Source organism: Neocloeon triangulifer, unplaced genomic scaffold (assembly GCF_031216515.1).
Source record: "Neocloeon triangulifer isolate White Clay Creek 2 clone unplaced genomic scaffold, ASM3121651v1 ptg000017l, whole genome shotgun sequence".
In the NCBI taxonomy this organism is placed as follows: Eukaryota; Metazoa; Arthropoda; class Insecta; order Ephemeroptera; family Baetidae; genus Neocloeon; species Neocloeon triangulifer.
In genome coordinates this window covers 6227034-6246910 of record NW_026775559.1, presented here as the reverse complement: position 1 = coordinate 6246910, position 19877 = coordinate 6227034, and the positions used below count along the sequence as shown (strand labels likewise).

General features: G+C 36.6%; 1 protein-coding gene across 1 annotated transcript in view; it reads left to right on the top strand.

Moving 5' to 3' along the window:
- The first annotated feature begins 3874 nt into the window (after positions 1–3874).
- Positions 3875–19877, top strand: part of LOC132203433 (uncharacterized) — a 30571-nt gene continuing 14568 nt past the window's right edge. The window contains exon 1 of the mRNA XM_059631231.1: positions 3875–4143. Within this exon, the coding sequence (XP_059487214.1) occupies positions 3926–4143 (218 nt within the window). The 5' untranslated portion in view covers positions 3875–3925. The remainder of the gene's footprint in view (positions 4144–19877) is intronic.

Below are 19877 nucleotides of genomic sequence, written 5' to 3'. Positions count from 1 at the left end.
CGAATGGTTTTTATTTCACATTCAGAAGCCACAATAAATAAAATAAATACCGCAATAAATTATATAAATAAGAGATTCATTATTAATAAATCACAAAATTTGCAGATATCTAACTAAAAATTGAAAAATGCGACGAGGTTTTCATAAAAATATTGCTGTAGATCGCAGGTTTTTCCAAAGATTCAAGGTTCCAAAGTTTAATTAGTCTGGAAGTTCATCTCAACTAAATGCAATGAGCCATCTGCATTTGGAGCCAAAAATTTACCATTGGCTGTGAATAAAGAAAAAACATAAGATTTAATACAATGGTCTTTTAAATACAAAAATTCCATGTACCTTTCAAGGAAATGAAGAGTTGAAGGTTTAATTGTCTTTCGCCGTGATGTTTTATGGAATCCGCATATCTCATAAACAAGTAGGGTGAATGCAAATTCAATTCTTTTAATATTTTCTACAAAAAAATTCAATTTCTTATTTTTATCATACACCAAATTTCTCAATTTACCGTATTATCTACTGAAGACTTGTTAACAAACTCTAAAGTCTTGTTATCCTCCGCAACTTTCAATACTTCCAATATATTATGTTCTCTCTCCACATCAATTAAATACGTTGTTTTTGAACTATCTCCATTTAATTTAACATATGTGAAATTCAATCGTACTATTTCTGGAATTTATGATAAACATTTTTTAATTAACAATGCCATATTTTGAAACCCAGATTTATTACGCTGGGAGTTTGATTCCAACCGTGGAAATTCATACGTGAGACCATAATTCCTGAAAATATATATAATGGTGGATTATGAACTTATTGTACGTCACAGGCGTGCTATCTTACTTATATATCAGTGGAAAATCGAGAAATCTATACTATTTTATTTAATTAGATTTGGATTGATAAAAAGTTAGTATTATCTTTTTACACACATTACAATGATGTAATAAAATTTTACTAATATTTTTTCTAGCGCATTTATTGTTAAAATTTAAATAATTTAAAATTTTAAATTCTGAGGTTTGATAATTATTTGAATAAATAAGTTAATTCTAATATTTTTATAACAGAGAAAAAATATTAAAAACCATATTTAGTTTTAATTAAATAAAAAGTAACAGAACTGTGACTTAGATTTTTTATTAAGGACTCCTTTTTGAAATAGTCAAATCAAGCCTTTTCAACAATAGAAAGCTATTTTGGGCAATTATTGGAAACTTAACAAACCATTGTTGATTTGTCTTGATTTGACTATGTCAATAAGGAGTCCTTAAAAGATTCTACCAACTTTCAATAAAAAGCGTAAAAAATAAAATGCAATTGATTTTTTAAGCTTCAATGAGGAAAATAAAATAAGATCAATTATCTTACTTCGTCCTGGTAAACTTTTGTCCCGCCGCTACTGCTATAATTAATACCACCACTACGACTAACGTCTTAAGACTCGGGATCAGTGCCTGCATGTTGGTTTTTCGTGGTTGGAGAGAGGTCGAATGATGGATATATTCTCTAGCTTCCTTATATTTATAAGGGAAATTTTATAAGGAGGAGTGTTTCTGAATATGACGTAAGCAGATTAAGTAAATCCTGGAGGAGTTTGAGGTGGCGTCTGAGCTTTGGTGGTTACATCGAACATAATCTGATCAAAAAGTGGGTGGAATTAGATGTAGCTATAAAAACCTTAAAATATTTTTTGTTAACCCTTTTATACAATTGGGCAACAACAAAAACAGAGTATTTTCGAATTTGACCTATTATGTGCGACTAAAACTAGATAAGCCAAAAGTCTTGAAAAAGCAGGCTTGAAAACAAAAGTTATCTGTTTTCCTTTCATGCTGGAAATTATATGATTTTAATCAGCCTAATAATTTAACACCGTGATTCATGACATTGGCTTATCTATAGGTTTAGATGCTTGCATAATATATAATTGGATAGGTATGTATGGAAATTTTGAACGTAGTCTAAGTATTTAATTATTAATTTTTTTTATCCAGTTTTTTTCAATTTTTCATAATTTAATACCAAAATTTGTGAATAAATCTTTGATTATAATTATTATTTTTTTTACTTAAAATTGGTATATTTGCTTCATACATTGTATCTACTATTTGATATCTGATCTGCTTTGCAACAACACACACACGTCCGTCAGCTGGCTCATATACGTACTTGATTAGTTCCTCATCCGTCTTTCTCCTACACACCGGAAATATGCATAGAGGCATAATCATAATAATCTCTTTACTTGACGTTCATAAATGTCGTCAGTGCCAAACAGCTTTTGGATTTTTCGTTTGCCGAGATGTTGATATTTCCCAGGCTTGAATATAAATTTTCTATGCACTCTGTTATATTCCAATCAATCCATTAAATTTAAAATTTCAATTTTATTTCTTTGGCAGAGCTCCAGAGAATGTCATTACTTGTTTGCAAACTTTTGAATCACTAATTTTTAAGAAATGCAGCTACAGCAAACGATTTTCTCCATTTTTACTCAAAATTATGAAATAGCGAGAGTCTTAGACGTAGACGTTCTAGTTTCTATCATCTAGAAGGAAGGAAACACTTTGTGTGAATGAGTCTCATAAAAAATCTCGTGAAATTAATTTCTGATAAATTTCTTTTCAATATCTGTCTTTACAAGTTCATTATTTTAGAGGACGTGTGTGCTATCAAGGCGGCCGGCTGGTCGGAAATCCTTCAACCGGCCAGCACAAGATCACAACGCGTGGATTCGCATTTCCTGATTTGTATCATTGAATGCATCTTACGAATGTCACTGTCGCACATTAAAATTCATTCAAAAGCCAACCACATATTCGTGATCTAGTCTAAATTAAGAGCTTTTAATTATTATTAAAAAAATTTATGTAAAATTTATAGAACTGTTAAGCTTGAACGTTATTTGATTTAAAAAGTTGGTAAAAAAATTAACACTAGTTTGCTGTTAAAATATAAAAATAGTTTAATAATCAAATAATTTGAAAAGCTATAATTCTGACAATATAGTCTTAAAATAAATACTTATTTTAAACTCACCTTTTTATTTTTTATATTATGAGAGATTTATTTTATTTTAAAATTAAACTTTCCTTTCACGATTTTTATACATTGCGATTACGTTCTTTTTATAAATAGAAAAAAGTGCCAAACTGACAAACTTTTGAAGTATCAACACAAAGTAGTTCTATATAATACTTTTATAATTTCTTAATAAAAAATAAAAAAAATGAATTCGAGGGGTCTGAGAATTAAGGGAGGAAAATTGATTCAATTTAAATTACCTATATTTAAAAAAAAAACTTTGTTTCGTTTAAATTTGGAATAGAGAATAAGAAAATTAAATTAAGTTTGCAATTAAAAATCTTAACGTCAGTGTAGAAAAATTTCCTGATTTCCACTGATTTCTCTTAAAGAATGATTGCAAAAAAAGTATATGATGCTAAAAACTTATTTATTTGTATTATGTTACTTTGAATATATATAAGTGCATGTTAACCTCATGCAACTTTTCAAGAAAAAAGCATCCGCTTTGTGTGCGGTTTCAAAATTAGTCTGCAATGCATCTAGTTCCTATACTGATTAGGAATTGGTAAATTTCCGATTTTTTTATACATCCAGGATCAACCCGTCGAAACCGCTATCAACAAACAAAACAAGGCCGGCACAATATTATTTTAAAATAGTCCAAGCCAACGTCCAAGCCTCGAAGAGCTTGGCTGGCGCTCCCGTTCGACGCCGGCGCCAAGCTGGAGGTTTGCGGCGAGGTGCACAGAGCGCGCTTGCTCCGCAGCCGGCGACTTGGACCTTGAAGGCCTTCCTCGGAATCCCCTTCCATCGGCGGCGGCGGGCAGGTAGGACGGCAGGTCGTCCGGCCAGCTGCGCCGCGCCGCAGTGAGTGCCGAAGAATGTGCGTGTGAAGATGATCGTCGGCAAGGTGGCCCTCGTGCTGGCGCTGGGGGTGGCGCTGGGGGCGCGCGCTCAGGACAACAAGGACTTCTGCACCAAGTTCGCCTTCAACGCCACGCACAACGCGTCCGGCCTGCAGTTCACCAGGGAGGTCGGCAAGTCCGACTTTGTCCTCGAGGCCAAGTTCAAAAGCATCCACTGCTGCGCAAGGGGCTACAGGAGCATCGAATGGTTAGTTCATGTTTCCATATATCAACCCTCTTTCAATACATAATATAAACTTATAACAACGACTTGTTAGACTCTATGTCAGGGTTAGATCAAATCCTATTAATCGCAGGTTCGGCTTAATTTCCTCAACTTAATTAACTCAGACAACTTCAAAAACTAATTTCAGATCTTTCCAAGATGAAAAACAAATCAAAATCGGCAGTTTGAAAAGAATTAAAGAAAGATTTTATTTGGTGAAAATTCAATTCAAAATTATTTAATTAGAGAATAATGGAAAATCGGTAAATTAATTCAAATCATGAATATTATAAATTTGTATTGTTTGTGTAGGTAGGAATTAGGATGGGTAGGAAAATAATTGATTTACATATTATTTGAAAATAATAGTTGAATGCACTCGGAGAAAATCACTCGAATATTACAAGTTCGATTTCTTGCACTCGGTTCGGGGTTTTGTACTTGCTTTAATGATGTGAAGAGACGAGCAGAAATCTTGCAGAGAGCTGAACTGCGCTGGCTTGCAGTCAGGCTGGGGTTGCACAGGGTGCAGCGGAATGACCTCGGGAGTCAGGGTGACGGACTCCGATGAGCAGCGAGAAGTCACGCAATGGACGACGTGCACTTCGCTCCCAATTACGCCGGGACGGCTCTGCGTTGCCGGACCAGTTGATGGTGATCGAACGGCCCCGCAGGGCGCCTAGGGTGTGCGCGAAATTCGGTCAGTTTAATTTGCCTTACAAAAATCGGGGATGGAACGGTCAGAAGGCCGAACGGGTTATGTCGCTCTAAATTTATAAAAGGGATTTTGCGGATAATTCAACTTACGTTAGAAACTCCAACAATTCATTTGGAACCTCCAATTGACGAGAGGATTTCGGTCGCTCGCTCCTCGAGCGGCGCCGACTTTTGAGACTTGACGTCTGCAAGGCGACTGACACGAAAACCGCACGAGGCCAATGGCCTTTGCCCTTGGCACCTATGCTGCTGTTATCAGCTGGGTGGTTTGCTGATTGAGAGGTGGGAGGTGTGTGTGTCGTGCTGCTCTGGAAGTGAAGCTGGTTGCATAAATGCAGGCGCTCACCGGCACACACACACTCCGCTTTTCTTTCTTCTCTTTCTCTGCTTGCTGCTCTCGCATTTACACACGGCACTCGAGTGAAATGATGATAAAGTCACACGCAAAATAAAAGGAAGGCAGGGTGTATTAGGGATGGATATATTTGTGTATTTCATAATTTTAATTAAATATCCCAATATTCCTTATATCTCCCCGCGCCACTAAAATAATTTTACGAAGGAAAATTATTTTTGTGCTGGACACCTTTTAAGGTCTTTGACGTGAAAAATTCCTATATCCTTCTTTTCATCAATTTCATCTGCCAATCGAAAAATATTTTCTGCGATTTGCTCTTTCAAAATGAACGGACCTACAAAATAGGGTAATAACTTAGCTGATATGCCTGAGCCTTTATTTGAAATTGCAAAATTCTTTTTCATCACTTTATCGCCTAATTTAAAATCACCAGGTCGTCTACGCAAGTCATAATAATGCTTATTTCTTTGATTAGCGTCTGCAATTTTTTGCTTAACTAAATCATAGACCTTTTTCAGTTTCGGAAAACGATTTGCATAATTTTTAACTTGATTTGGGTCGTCAAAATTTGACTCGGATGAAATTGCGTTTGAACCTGAAAAACTTGGCTGTCTGCCCATAAACAAAAAATAGGGTGAAAAAGTGGTAGTTTCATGTCGGCTACTATTCATGGCAAAAGCTATGTGGGGTAAAAATTTGTCCCACTCTCTATGATCATCTTGAATGAAACATCTCATGACAGTTTCGAAAACTCGATTTACTCGTTCGGTTGGATTTGCTTGCGCGTGATAACGAGGTGTGAATTGAAGTTTAAAATCATACTTTCTGGCTAAATCTTTAAATTGATTGCTACAATAATTTTTGGCATTATCCTGAATCATTAATTGTGGTGCTCCGTACGAAAAAATTACTTTCTCAATTGAATTACAAATTGCATTTGCTTTTGCGTCTTTCAGGGGAATCAAAATGGAAAATTTTGTAAACAAATCTACTAAACAAAGAACATATTTGTGACCATTTTTGCTACGCGGAAATTCGCCCACAATATCTGAGCACACAACTTGCCAAGGTGAATTTACGGGATGTGAATTCATTAATCCAGCAGGAGCTGCTTGAACTGGTTTTTGTGCTAGACACGTTTTACAATGGGAAACAAATTTGCTAATATCTGCGCGCATTCTGGGCCAATAAAATTGTTCTGAAATTCGATTGAATGTTTTGTAAAATCCAAAATGTCCTGATTGAGGGGCATTGTGCATTGCTTCAAAAACCTTTAATCTCGAGCACTTAGGGACAACTAATTTAAATTCGGCTTCATCTAAGGGATTCCAACTTTTACTCAATTTATACAATTTATTATCAACTACTTTGAAAAGTGGAAATTGTGCTGGATTTTCCTTCACGCGCGTTATCATGCTCAAATACCATGTGTCACGAATTGGGGTATTCAAAGTTATTGCTGAAACTTTAATACTACAATTGAAAGAACGAGATAAAATATCGGGAACAACATTTAATCTGCCAGGGCGGTGAATTATTTCAAAATCAAATTCCTGTAATTTATACTTCCAATTCGCAAGTCTGCCTTTGGGATTTTTATGGTCTTGCAAATATTTTAGAGGCTTATTATCAGTAACAACAAAAAATTTGTTATAACTTAAATATCCTGCTAATCGCTCAATGGACCAAACTATCGCAAGGGCTTCCTTTTGGATTGTTATATAATTTCTCTCGGAATCATTTAATAAACGACTGACGTAAAAAATTGGGTGTTCACCGTCATCGAAAACTTGAGTCAAAACTCCTGAAATTCCAACATCAGATGCATCAGTGTGCAAATAAAATGGACGGTTGAAATCTGGCAGTTTCACGACTGTGTCTGAAACAGCGGCCTGTTTCAGCTTGACGAACGCATCGTCTTGCTCTTCATTCCACGCAAAGGGAATTTTCTTTTTGAGAAGTCGCAAGAGGGGTTCAGCTAAAACACTGAAATTTGGGATCAATCTGCGGTAATACGAAAGTGCGCCGTAAAATCTTTTGATTTCCGTACAATTTTTGGGACGAGGAAGGTTCAAAATTGAAGCGGTTTTGTCTGGATCGGTGTGCAAACCAAATTCATCAAGCACGTAGCCTAAAATTTTAATTGATTTTCTGAGAAATCTACATTTCTCCCAATTTGGAGTTAAATTGGCTTCTTTGAGTAAACGAAATAATTCAATTAACACCTTAATGTGTAATTTGAAAGTTGGGGTTGCAACAAAACAATCATCAATATAAATCCTTATGTACTTTCTAATCCAAGATTTCGCAACTACAAAATCAATTGCTCGCATGAAACCTGGACCTGAATTTTTAGCTCCAAAAGGGATTACTTTGAAACAAAACTGACCTCTTTCAGGTATGAAAAATGCTGTTTTTAATCTACTCTCAGAATCTAATGGAATTTGCCAATATGATTTTTTCAAATCAATTGAACTCAAAAATTTTACATCACCTAATCCATCCAAAATGCTTGTCAAAATTGGGACTGCATACGCGTCGCTCACTGTTACTTTATTTACTTCACGCATGTCCACAACAAATCGCGGCTCTTTACCTTTACTTTCGCCATTAACGAGAAATACTGGACTCGACCAAGGACTTATGCACGGTTCAATTACATCTAACTCTAACATTTTGTCAAGCTCTGCGTGCATTATTTTTAATTGAGCAGGTTGAATATAAAACTGTTTGGTTTTCACTGGTTTTGCATCGCCAGTATCAATTTTATGCTCCATTACATTTGTGCGACCTAAGCCTTTGGGAAAATTGCTCTTAACCTCGGCGATCGTTTTCGCGAGAATTTCTTTCTCCTCCGCGCTAAGTTTGTCACCATCCGCCGTTAGAGAATAAATTTTCGGAATCTCATGCGCCACATCAGAGGAAAAGAACCATTCACCCCGTGAAACATCGGGAACAAATCCGGTTTTTAACCAAAAATTTAATCCAAGAATTAAACTCTGCTCTACCGCGGGCACTACTAAACAATTTACTACAAAAGTTTGTCCTTCAATACAAATTGGCAAATCAATTTCTCCAATTACTGGTTTTTTGGAATTATCTGCTAATTCAACATTGGCAATATTCGATTTTTGCAATTTTAATCTCAATTTGTCAATTAAACGCTTGCCTGGACCACCTAAAATACAAGCAGATGCACCTGAATCCAAAAGTGCAACAGAAGAAATATCAAATATTTTTACTTCAAGAAAAATCCGATCGTCATCTGAGATTGCTTTTTGATTTTCTGAAGACTCTGATTTTTCTCTTGCGCTTTTTGACTTTGTATTTTCGTGCTTATATTTGAGCAAAATGCCACCAAGTTTGCGTCTAATTACATCGGTCCTAATCTTATTCACGTGTCGTTTCCAATCGCTACCTGAACGTGAACATTTTTGTCTCGCCGTGTTAATCAAATGAACGCGAGCAAAGCAATGAGATTTTCGTCCTCTGCGACGGCAACTCTCATTTTTGCAATCTACATTTGATACGCCTTGCGTGCCGCAGCCGATGCAAAACGTATTGCACACTCGCACAGTGCATTGCCGATAATGATGTCCGACACGACGGCAATTCCAACAAGTACGCGCTAAAATAGCTGGGTCAATTTTCGCACTTCCGCAATTCTCGCATTGATCAGGGGAATGATGAGAATTTTTGGCGTCTGGAAAATCGCTAACGACAGTGTGTGCATCCAAGTGCGGATCACAAATAAGCGTCGGCGGAGGGCCGTGCGGCTCATTTGGCTCACGCGCTGGTGCGCTCCTCTCGCTACCATTTTCATGCAAATCCAAAATTTCTGACTGATTATCATTTTTATAAACTAGACCTGGCTCAACGGGATCGTCTGGAGGGACGGGATCGCGATAGCTATGAATCAAATCAAATATGCTCTCTAATTTTAGCGACTCGTTAATCAGCGACTCGATTGAATCGATACTCGACCACGGTAAATTTGACAGCCAAATTGGGTGCAAACGAGCTCTGAGAAACAGAAATTTGTCTCGCTCACTGGGCTGCACATCGAGCAAACTGAACATAAATTGCATGTTGGCAATATAAATATTCACTCGCTCTTTGGGACCCTGAGAACGTGATCGCAACTGCTCCCACAATTTGCTCTCATAATTCGCCGGCCGGAAATTTAGTTTCAGATCTGGGACTAACTCGGACCATTTCGACCATTTATGTCTGTTTGCCAAGAACCATGTTCTAATTGGGCCATCAAAAAGGTTAACTGCTGAGTTCCAAAAATCAATTTCACTCAGGTTACTTGAATCAAAATTTAACTCTACTTCTCGCAAGAAAAGAGAAAGTGAAAGTTTTTGTTCATCGCCGTCATACTTCAAATTCCACTCCGAAACGGGAATTGTCTTAGCCATGACGCGTGAATTGACACAAATCGGGGGTAATCTACTTGGTATCGCGGTACCAGACGCAACATCAAATTGCATGGGCACCAAAAACATGTCATGAGAATTAATGTTCAAATCCATCTTTAAATTTCTGACTCTAAAATCGTGTTTACTCGGAAACAAACAACAAATGTGTCTTACTCTACAAAAGAATTTTTACACACGATCAAAATGTAAACTATTTACGAGAGGCCAACCTTGTTTTTCTGACAGATGTCAAGAATTTCTGACAAAAATTTCTCTGCAAAATTGCTCACGCGGAATGCTAAAAATTACGCTCGCGAATTCCGACTCAAAAATGCACTACTAGAATTTGGTAAATTTCCCTGGAATTCTAAACTTTCGGAGACAAAGCACAGAATAGAATATTCTAGATCTCGCTGGATCACAAATTTTACTTTAATTTGTCAAATTAAATTGGGATTAAGTGAGTTGGGCGCCATATAACAACGACTTGTTAGACTCTATGTCAGGGTTAGATCAAATCCTATTAATCGCAGGTTCGGCTTAATTTCCTCAACTTAATTAACTCAGACAACTTCAAAAACTAATTTCAGATCTTTCCAAGATGAAAAACAAATCAAAATCGGCAGTTTGAAAAGAATTAAAGAAAGATTTTATTTGGTGAAAATTCAATTCAAAATTATTTAATTAGAGAATAATGGAAAATCGGTAAATTAATTCAAATCATGAATATTATAAATTTGTATTGTTTGTGTAGGTAGGAATTAGGATGGGTAGGAAAATAATTGATTTACATATTATTTGAAAATAATAGTTGAATGCACTCGGAGAAAATCACTCGAATATTACAAGTTCGATTTCTTGCACTCGGTTCGGGGTTTTGTACTTGCTTTAATGATGTGAAGAGACGAGCAGAAATCTTGCAGAGAGCTGAACTGCGCTGGCTTGCAGTCAGGCTGGGGTTGCACAGGGTGCAGCGGAATGACCTCGGGAGTCAGGGTGACGGACTCCGATGAGCAGCGAGAAGTCACGCAATGGACGACGTGCACTTCGCTCCCAATTACGCCGGGACGGCTCTGCGTTGCCGGACCAGTTGATGGTGATCGAACGGCCCCGCAGGGCGCCTAGGGTGTGCGCGAAATTCGGTCAGTTTAATTTGCCTTACAAAAATCGGGGATGGAACGGTCAGAAGGCCGAACGGGTTATGTCGCTCTAAATTTATAAAAGGGATTTTGCGGATAATTCAACTTACGTTAGAAACTCCAACAATTCATTTGGAACCTCCAATTGACGAGAGGATTTCGGTCGCTCGCTCCTCGAGCGGCGCCGACTTTTGAGACTTGACGTCTGCAAGGCGACTGACACGAAAACCGCACGAGGCCAATGGCCTTTGCCCTTGGCACCTATGCTGCTGTTATCAGCTGGGTGGTTTGCTGATTGAGAGGTGGGAGGTGTGTGTGTCGTGCTGCTCTGGAAGTGAAGCTGGTTGCATAAATGCAGGCGCTCACCGGCACACACACACTCCGCTTTTCTTTCTTCTCTTTCTCTGCTTGCTGCTCTCGCATTTACACACGGCACTCGAGTGAAATGATGATAAAGTCACACGCAAAATAAAAGGAAGGCAGGGTGTATTAGGGATGGATATATTTGTGTATTTCATAATTTTAATTAAATATCCCAATATTCCTTATAAACTATTAAATTTCTTATGAAGCAACAAGTGTAACTTTTTTTGCGTGGGAATTGGCACATGTCCTCGTTATCCTCGTGATAAATAATTTGATGCAATTACGTTAGGAAAAAGTATATAAAGTTTTTGTTAATTTTGAAAGATTTTTATTTATTTGGCAAATCTAAAAAAAAGGAACATAACTATTTCTCCATAAGAAATTCTTATTGGCTACAAAATTGTTATAATAAAAAACACTTGAAGAATTATTTTGCTTATTTTAAGTAAGCTGTGCCGAAATGAATTGCTATTCACATGCCATATTTTGAGAGCAAACTTTTCCTCATTGTATCCTTTCTTTTCCTTGGCCTTGCGGCGTGCGGGATTCACGTATGTCAGAAAGCTTCTTCTTTGAGTTGATTTACTCACCCGTGGTATGAACGATTGACCCAGTTGTTCTAATATAATTATGTCTTTCTTTGATGTTACTTTTCATTCACGATTATTCGTCGAAGTCGAAAAAGACGTCATCATGCAAATTAAAAGAATCGCCTTTTAATTCGCGGAATGCTTTGCGGTGCATTAAAAAGGGCGAACGAAAAGGGAGCACATATTCGTGTCACCGCGGATTTCAAATTGCAGATTATCTGATCTATGTAATGTCAAAACCAGAGGTCTATTGTAAGTGAGCGCGCAGAGCGCTTTCATGTCAATGTTTTAGCTGCAATTTCCTTCCTGGACGCGTTCCGCGAACTCGTCAGTGCTGCTAGCAAAGGTGTGGTGTGCGCGCCTCACTCTAGTGTTTTCCCACAAAACAAGTAGAAGTGATAAGCGTAAATATATGGCAGCGCCAAGAGTGTGCATTTGCATGTTGAGATCTGATGACCAAAAAATTAAATTAGAAACTTGGTAAAAATATTTTTATGTAAAAAAATATAAAAGTAATATTATTTTAACTTTGCATTGGTGAAGTTTCAACAAAATTATTTTGTAATAAGTTGTTTATTAAAATTATTTCGTTAAATAAAAGACAAAATATAATAAATTTAAACGAACAAAATTTACAATTTTTTGAACTTTAAAATTGATTAAAAATTTTTTATTAAACTTGTGATTGTTATTGCTGTCAGTTAATTTTATCCAAAATAATGATATACAAAATTAAAACATTTATGTTTCACTAAAATATTCCTTTTCAATAATTAATTTTTATATTCAAACGCACGTTAATTGCTGCCAATCATCCATTAGCTGTATTGCATGCATTTTTCATTGTACATTATTGAGTTTCGATCGCCTGTTGCTGGGTGAGCGAGGTGTGTGTTTATAATAATGCACACACGCGGAGTTAGCATTATTGTTCGCGGCGGCCTGGCGAACCAGGAAAGTAGCGCTGCCAGCAGCAGGAAAACGAGTTCACGGCAAATGCATCGACGCCTCAGATTCCAGGAATCCTTCCGAGCCTCATGTCGTATTGATTTGGCACTCCTGGGCGGTTTCCAAGCGCAGCAATTCAAAATGCAATGAAATATTTAGCTGATTATTTTAATTGAAATTCGGTCTTGCGCCGATGGCAAAAAGAAAAAACTCGTGATTAAAGGGACAATTTAAATTGGCCTCTTCGCTATTCCTGGAAACAAGGAAACCGGCAAAAAAGCCGTTGCGCCATCTCTGGTTAAAATTATTTTAAATTGATTTTGGCTTCTCAAAATTTCACGATAAAATTTAATTAATTCAACCTACACAATGTGGTACTATATTTTATTAGAGGAAAAAGATAAAATAATAAAATAAAATTTGTATATCCTCTGGTAACCATTGACGATGCTGTCAACGCTCATTTCATTATTTTGATTAGAGTTTAATTGAGGGATTGTGTTGGAACGGCTTTAGCAGCACCAAGCTAGCAGGTGCCTAAGTCCCTTTCTTGGAAATAATTATCCCGAGCACTGGGTGTGATGAGAGAGCTGATTATAATGTTGATACACACGCTACTGCAACTGTAGCAAAACTTCATGGTTTATTTGCAGAAATTTCATACCACAGAGAACGAGGAAAGTTTCGCGTATTTCGGTAATTTCCGTTCTTCCTGGAAATACCTGGAAACGTTTTCAAAAATAAATATGAAACCTATATACTGTCCCTGTGGGAATAATAATTATCAAAAATTTTAATGGTACCGAGAACTCGCCTAATTGACATGTGACATTCGTTTGAAAATTTTTGCGTTATCAATTCCAGCATAAAAACAATTTCCCACCCCATCACGCGTGTTCTTTCTTAGAAGCGCGATAACGAATTTCCTCGTTTGGCAGGGCGTGCTGCGGTGAGCCTGCGAGGCAGGGGCGCCGGATTTTTGGAATTCCGATTTTGGCATGAGGGGGCCGCTTTTTGTCGGTGTGCGCGCCGAGAGAGACCACCTCGGCGGTAATTAACAACAGAGAAAGAGAGCGACTCGCTCTTTTAGTAATAATAATCGTAATAATTGCGAGTGACCTTTTCTGAACAGGCGAAAACGGCTAAATTTCCAGAAGCAATCAAGCGCTGCTTTTTTCGTCTATGCGTCTTTTTTAATTTCTGCTACGTGAGTTGTAAAACAAAAATACTGGTTTATCGGCACCTGTATATGAGCGAGGAGAGTCTCTTATGATTTTCTTCCATTTTCAAGAGAGAGCTGAGGGCCCGCCGCCGCCGTGTTGCTGCTGCTGAGAAGCCGCTCTCTTCGATGATGAAAACGGCACACATGCATAAATTCCGAGAAAACAATCATTTTCCACTTTTCGCATCGCATATTACTGCTATTAAAACGCATGCAGCGATTCTTGCTGGCTTGCCCGCCTCTTGAATAAGACAGAGCGTGCTGTTGCGGGTATATATGGCCGGAGCAAATTGGTGTATATGTTCGACTCAAGGCCGCAAGTAATCATTTTAATGACTTCGAACGAATCTAAAATTGAAGGAAATTGATCCCTTTTGTTTGCTATGGGATTTTTTCATAATCATGAGGTATACTTTTATTAGAAAAATTAGATAATATATATTTGAAAAAATATTTTTTTCTTGCGGCAGCAGGAGAGCAGGAATTATTTTTTAACAAAAAAATGTACTCAAATTCACAACCCTTATTTACATTTTTAAGATTTTAACATTGCTGACTATTTTTATATAAGTAACCTATAATGCATTATTGAACTAGTGTATATTAATAATTTTAATATTATGAATTTAACTTATATCGTCAAGGACGAAATTTTGCAGCTCCAAAAATGTAAAATTATATCTGTTCTTATAGGTTAACCACAAAGGCAGAAACCACAAACAAATTTTTATCAAAACCCCGATCTCAATTAAAAGATCCAAATATTTTAACCAATTAAACTACAAAAAAAAACCATTTCAAATTTATTAATACACGTTTGATTCTATTATCACTATGATAAATTAAATAGAAATCATAGAAAATGTTTTCTAAAAACGGCACTGTTCTATTTCTAATTGATTGGTTATCTAAAAATTTTAATGATAATATTGAATCCAAACACTAAACATTTCTCTCAGCCAGTAGTTTTACTTAATACGTTTAATAAAATATTTTTCTTTCTAAGCGTTTCTAAGTTTATTTCCCTTATTTTTAATTTTAGTTTTCAGTAAAGCAAAATTTAGCTTTAATAAAATATTCATAGTGCCTCTCCGTTTAGCTAAACAATGAGATCACTTTCCTTGACTATAAGGAAACCCGCACAAAAACCTCCCTCAAAGTTTTCAGCCCGTTTTGAGCTTTCCTCGTTTGGATTAGCCGCATTTAATTTGTACTTTGAAGCCAAACAACTCATTAGAACGCCTGAAAGCTAAAATTGCCCTGCAGGAAACGCGGTGTTAATTCTTTTCTGGCAAAAGTTATAGAAACAAGCAGAGGAATAAGAAAACCACACACAGGTAGTCGACCACTAAAGCTGCCGAGAGGAGAAGACGAGCGGCGCGTACGAAAACTTTTTCCTTTCTGTCTAAAAGGAAGGTATAATAAAAGGCGAAGATTGTTTCGGAGAAAAGTGGTACCACCTATTAAATCATAATTATACCTGGAAAACGTAACAGCAGCACTGCCGGTGGAAGAGTTAAAACACACTCGCGCGTACACACAAATACATATAATATTATGTGAAGCGGCAGCAGTAGCAACGCGCGATCACGTGATCGAGAAAATATATAGAGAGAGAAATAAATAAACGCGCCGCGGCGACAATTAGAGTCATGCAAGCGGCGCAGCTCTTTTTCGCCTCTTTGGAGGAATTTTTCCTCTTACTGGAGCCTTTCCCGAAAACCGTCGGGAAATTTGCTCCGAGAGGCCATAAAATGTGGTGATGAAGTCATAAAATCTTGATAGTTTCCTCGTTACAGGTCCACGCTTTTGAATAAAAGAAAGCTGATCTTGAATAGGGAGCTGATCCAAAAATTTCCAAAACCGTAAAGAAATATAATCATTTTTCTGGAACCACAGTTTTATCTGAAATTATTTTCACGAATTTTACCCACACTGAATTTACACTTGAAAAGCAATTAATGGGTCATGGGTATGAAAAATTCCCGTGAAATGAATTTTTGTGGTTTATTGCCCGGCAAAAGAAGGGGCAATTAGGAGAACGAGAGTGGTGACAGCGCGTGTGGAGAATCTTTATTGCATACAGTGATTAAAACGGACAATTATATTTATCACGTATAGACACATAGAGCTATGCGTGTTTTCTGTTAGCCGATCTCATTATCTGAGCAGACAATTTGTGAAACTCACAAAATTGGAAGCCGCGCTGTTTTGTAAATTGCGTTATATTGCTGCGAATTCTGAGAAGCTTTTCAATTGCAGTGCAATTGTTTTGTCAGACCTTTTCCAAAAATACTAATTGCTCTCTCTAAAATATTTTTTCCTTAGAAATTGAAATCTAGGAAAAATGGTTTTTTTTTTTTTTTCAACAACGTAATTACTTTTTATAAAGGAAAATAACTACACAAGTAGTACAACATTCCCACAAGATGTGCTTTTTATTGCAATGAATAAAAATAGAGCTATTTTCACTCCAGAATAAACTCTTGGTAGGTCTGCAGGTTGGAAATTGAAAAAGCGCCAGTACTTTGAGGCTCAATACAAGGAGGAAAGCGCGCATGTCGCACAAAGCCGATTCCAGAAATTCCAGCAACCAGCCCTGGGAATTCGGAAAACACACACAGAGCTCCGCCTTTTCAGATGGATTGTAATCGTTTATACACGCATTACCTTTTTTTATCAAAGGTTATATCACCGGATATGTTGCATCAAACCCAAACTTATTATACAAAACTAGAATAAATTGTGATTTTCTTTTTGTATAAGAAAGTATTTCTAGGAGTATTCTTGGAAACTGACAATCAAAGCCCCAAGTGAATGTGCGCTGGGTCAAAAAGTAAAAGAGAAGAAGGAGCACTTGCTGACGGGAATAAAAATCGAAACAGAAAGTGGGCCACACAGCGGTGGATAAGTTAATGAGTGTGCGTGCTGAAGCTGAAGAGCTGCTCATGCAGAAATTTTAAATAAGATATGACGGACTCGTCTCTCCTATACATATCTATCATCATTGCGTCCAGCAGCCTGGAAAAATGAATAATTTAAATTGGCGCAAAATGATTATAAAGAAAACAAACACATTTAGCATTAAATTGGTTAGTTTTTTGTATGTAGATCAGAGCTTGTGAGATGACTTGTCAGTTTTGTTATATGTGTGGTGAATTATAATAATTATTGCTACTTGCAAATCATTGCAAATTTTTGAGATTGAATAGTAATGATATATCTTAATCAATGTGGGAAGACATTTAATTTTTTTCACTTAAAGTGGTATAAAATTGAATTTTATACAATATTAAAAGAAATAGAAAAATCTTTATTGAGTAAAAATAATTTATTTTACAGAGTTTTTTTTTGCCACCAAGCAGACAAGAAAAAAATTTAAATAAATTCCATTTTTATTTTATTTTTAAACATTCGTCGTTTCATTTTTTTAAATATTTAAAAATGATAATAAAATAAAAATGCAAATTTAATATCTAAACGAGCAAACAAAAAATGGATTGAAATAAATGTGGGATGCCATTGGCATAGCGTAAGTCTTGTTTTAATATTTTTAAGTAATATATTATACAATATTTTAACCTTTTCAAGATTCTTGATGTTGCATCTAAATCCGTTGAAACTTACTGCACGCCGTCATAACAGAACGGATTTTCTCTGCGCTAATTTGAAATGCTATTTGCCATTTTCGTCGCGGCGCGAGATGCAAAAAAGTGCAAAGTGGAGAACAGACAGCATGCAAGTGTGACACTCGAGGTAACAACTCAAGCAGAGAGGCTCTCGTGTGGCTTTTTGCAGCCGGGGCAAATACGATACAAATAACGATACAAACGAGTGAGCGATCGGTGTCGGGGCAAAAATCAAGAGCAGAGACAATGGCTAGAGCAGCGAGCGAATAAGTAGCGTACGCGGCTTTTAATGATATCGTCGCGACCGCGTCTCGCGTGCAAGAAGCCGCCTCTCGAAACTAGTGGAATCTGGTCATCAGAATGCGAGACGGCAGCAGACTTGTTTTGTTGTGGACACTACTGCTTTGCTAAAATGAGATGATGAATTTATATCCGAGCGAAAAAAGTGGACCCGCGAGTTGCACCGTAAAAGGCAGCTCCGAGTCAAATAAAACAGCGAACGGGCCCCTTTTTGTCTCATCTTGTCTCGCGAACTCACTCCGAATACCGCGTGTGTCTGACACATTTCGTGCAAGTGCACGTACTGTACTTTATTTGCTCTTGCACATCCTCTATACAATGTGACCCAATAGATTTTCCGTTAAATTTGCAGATGCGGTCAAGTTCAAAACACAAATTACTGTACACGTAATGAGTATAATTGAAATTTTATGACTAAAAATAAATTGGTTGTATGTAAAAAATTATTAAATTTTTACAATTCAGCGTAACGATATTCAATTATTTTACAGGTTTTATTTTAATACACGATTTTATTTCCAACATTTCACCATTTTTTACATTTAGGTGCGAATTTTGTTTAATTGTGAATTATGACGCAGAAAAATATGTTTACTTTTCTAACAACTTCTTTCCTGACAAATGTTTAATTAATTTAATAATTTATATCAAATTTTTTGCGTCAGAAAGGCCATACTCAGGTCCTGTTTTTTTTTTTTTTTTTTTGCTTTTGCTGAGTTCATAACATAAATGTTTCAGCAAAAACATAGCAAAGAAGAATTTTATATTTAGTCAGTGAAGCAATTTATTTTTAATGCTTCACAGTAAGATTCTTTACCTAGATATTTTTTTTCTAGATTTGATTATTCAAAATAGTTTTAATTTTAATGTGTAACAAAATTGTAAAAAAAATAAAACTTAATGCATTGTCATCGTAAATACATAAAAATTTTCAAGCCTTCTTTCTGCAATTTTAAGTTACACCTGGCGTTACAATGCCATTGAATAAATCATAATCGACTATCCTATCTTCCATTTTCAACATAAATTGTAAATTTTGTTTTTAAGTTTCTTTATTGAATCTCAACAAATAACGACTATAAATCAGAACATGGGTGCTTGATACTAAAATTTCTGTTGCTTAATGGAATGAATAATAATTTTTTGCTCAGTAGTCTCATCAATTTCCTTTTCAAACGTTATGACTTATTTAATGCCTGCAGTACCGAGAGCCGAACCATGAGTGTCACGTGAAATAAAAATATCAAGTCCATTTGGCAAGCGAACCAGTAATTAACTTAGTCCCCGATCAAGCTCAACAGAAACAATGGAGGAGAACTTAAATTTAAAAAATCAATTGCGATCCCTGCTTATTATTAATAAATACTTTGAAAAGCTTTGAGCAAAATCCGTCGGCGCCATGCTTTTCGGTCAAAGGGGACGCGAAAAGGCGTGGATTAACTTTCATTCCTTTGATCAACTCGGAGACGAGCCTTAACGAAGCAGGAAAGTCCTGCGAGTAACAAAAGTGGAAAATTTCCCATGTCGTGTTGATTCCAGGTATTTTTCTCTGCAACTTTTAACGTAAAGCCAGCAGCTTTCACAATTTCCAGAAGCGAATCGGATCGCGCCCGCGCCGAGCTAGAGCACTTGTGCCCGAGAGCAGAGAATTGAAATTCAGAGGCCGTCAGGCCAACGTGGAATGCATTCGACAACATAATATTCATAAACCTCCGTGGCATATGTGACTGCTTGCTTGCGAGCAAAATCAGTGAAATGCCTACGTTTTGAATTTCAATTATTAGAAAATTTATGTGGCGCTTTTTGATGTCACAAAAAAAATCTATCCGGCCAGCATGCTAATTTCGAGCGGCGCGTCTCGCCAAATTATTTATCATCGCACAGCGTGTGCTCCTGCTCTGCTCGAAGATATTTCACTGTCAGCCAAAAGGAAGTGGGATAATCCCGTGGGAAAAAGTAATAAAAAATGTTCACTTACTCCGCAAAAATAAATATAATAATGTCTGCAATTTCAGTTTATACGTAT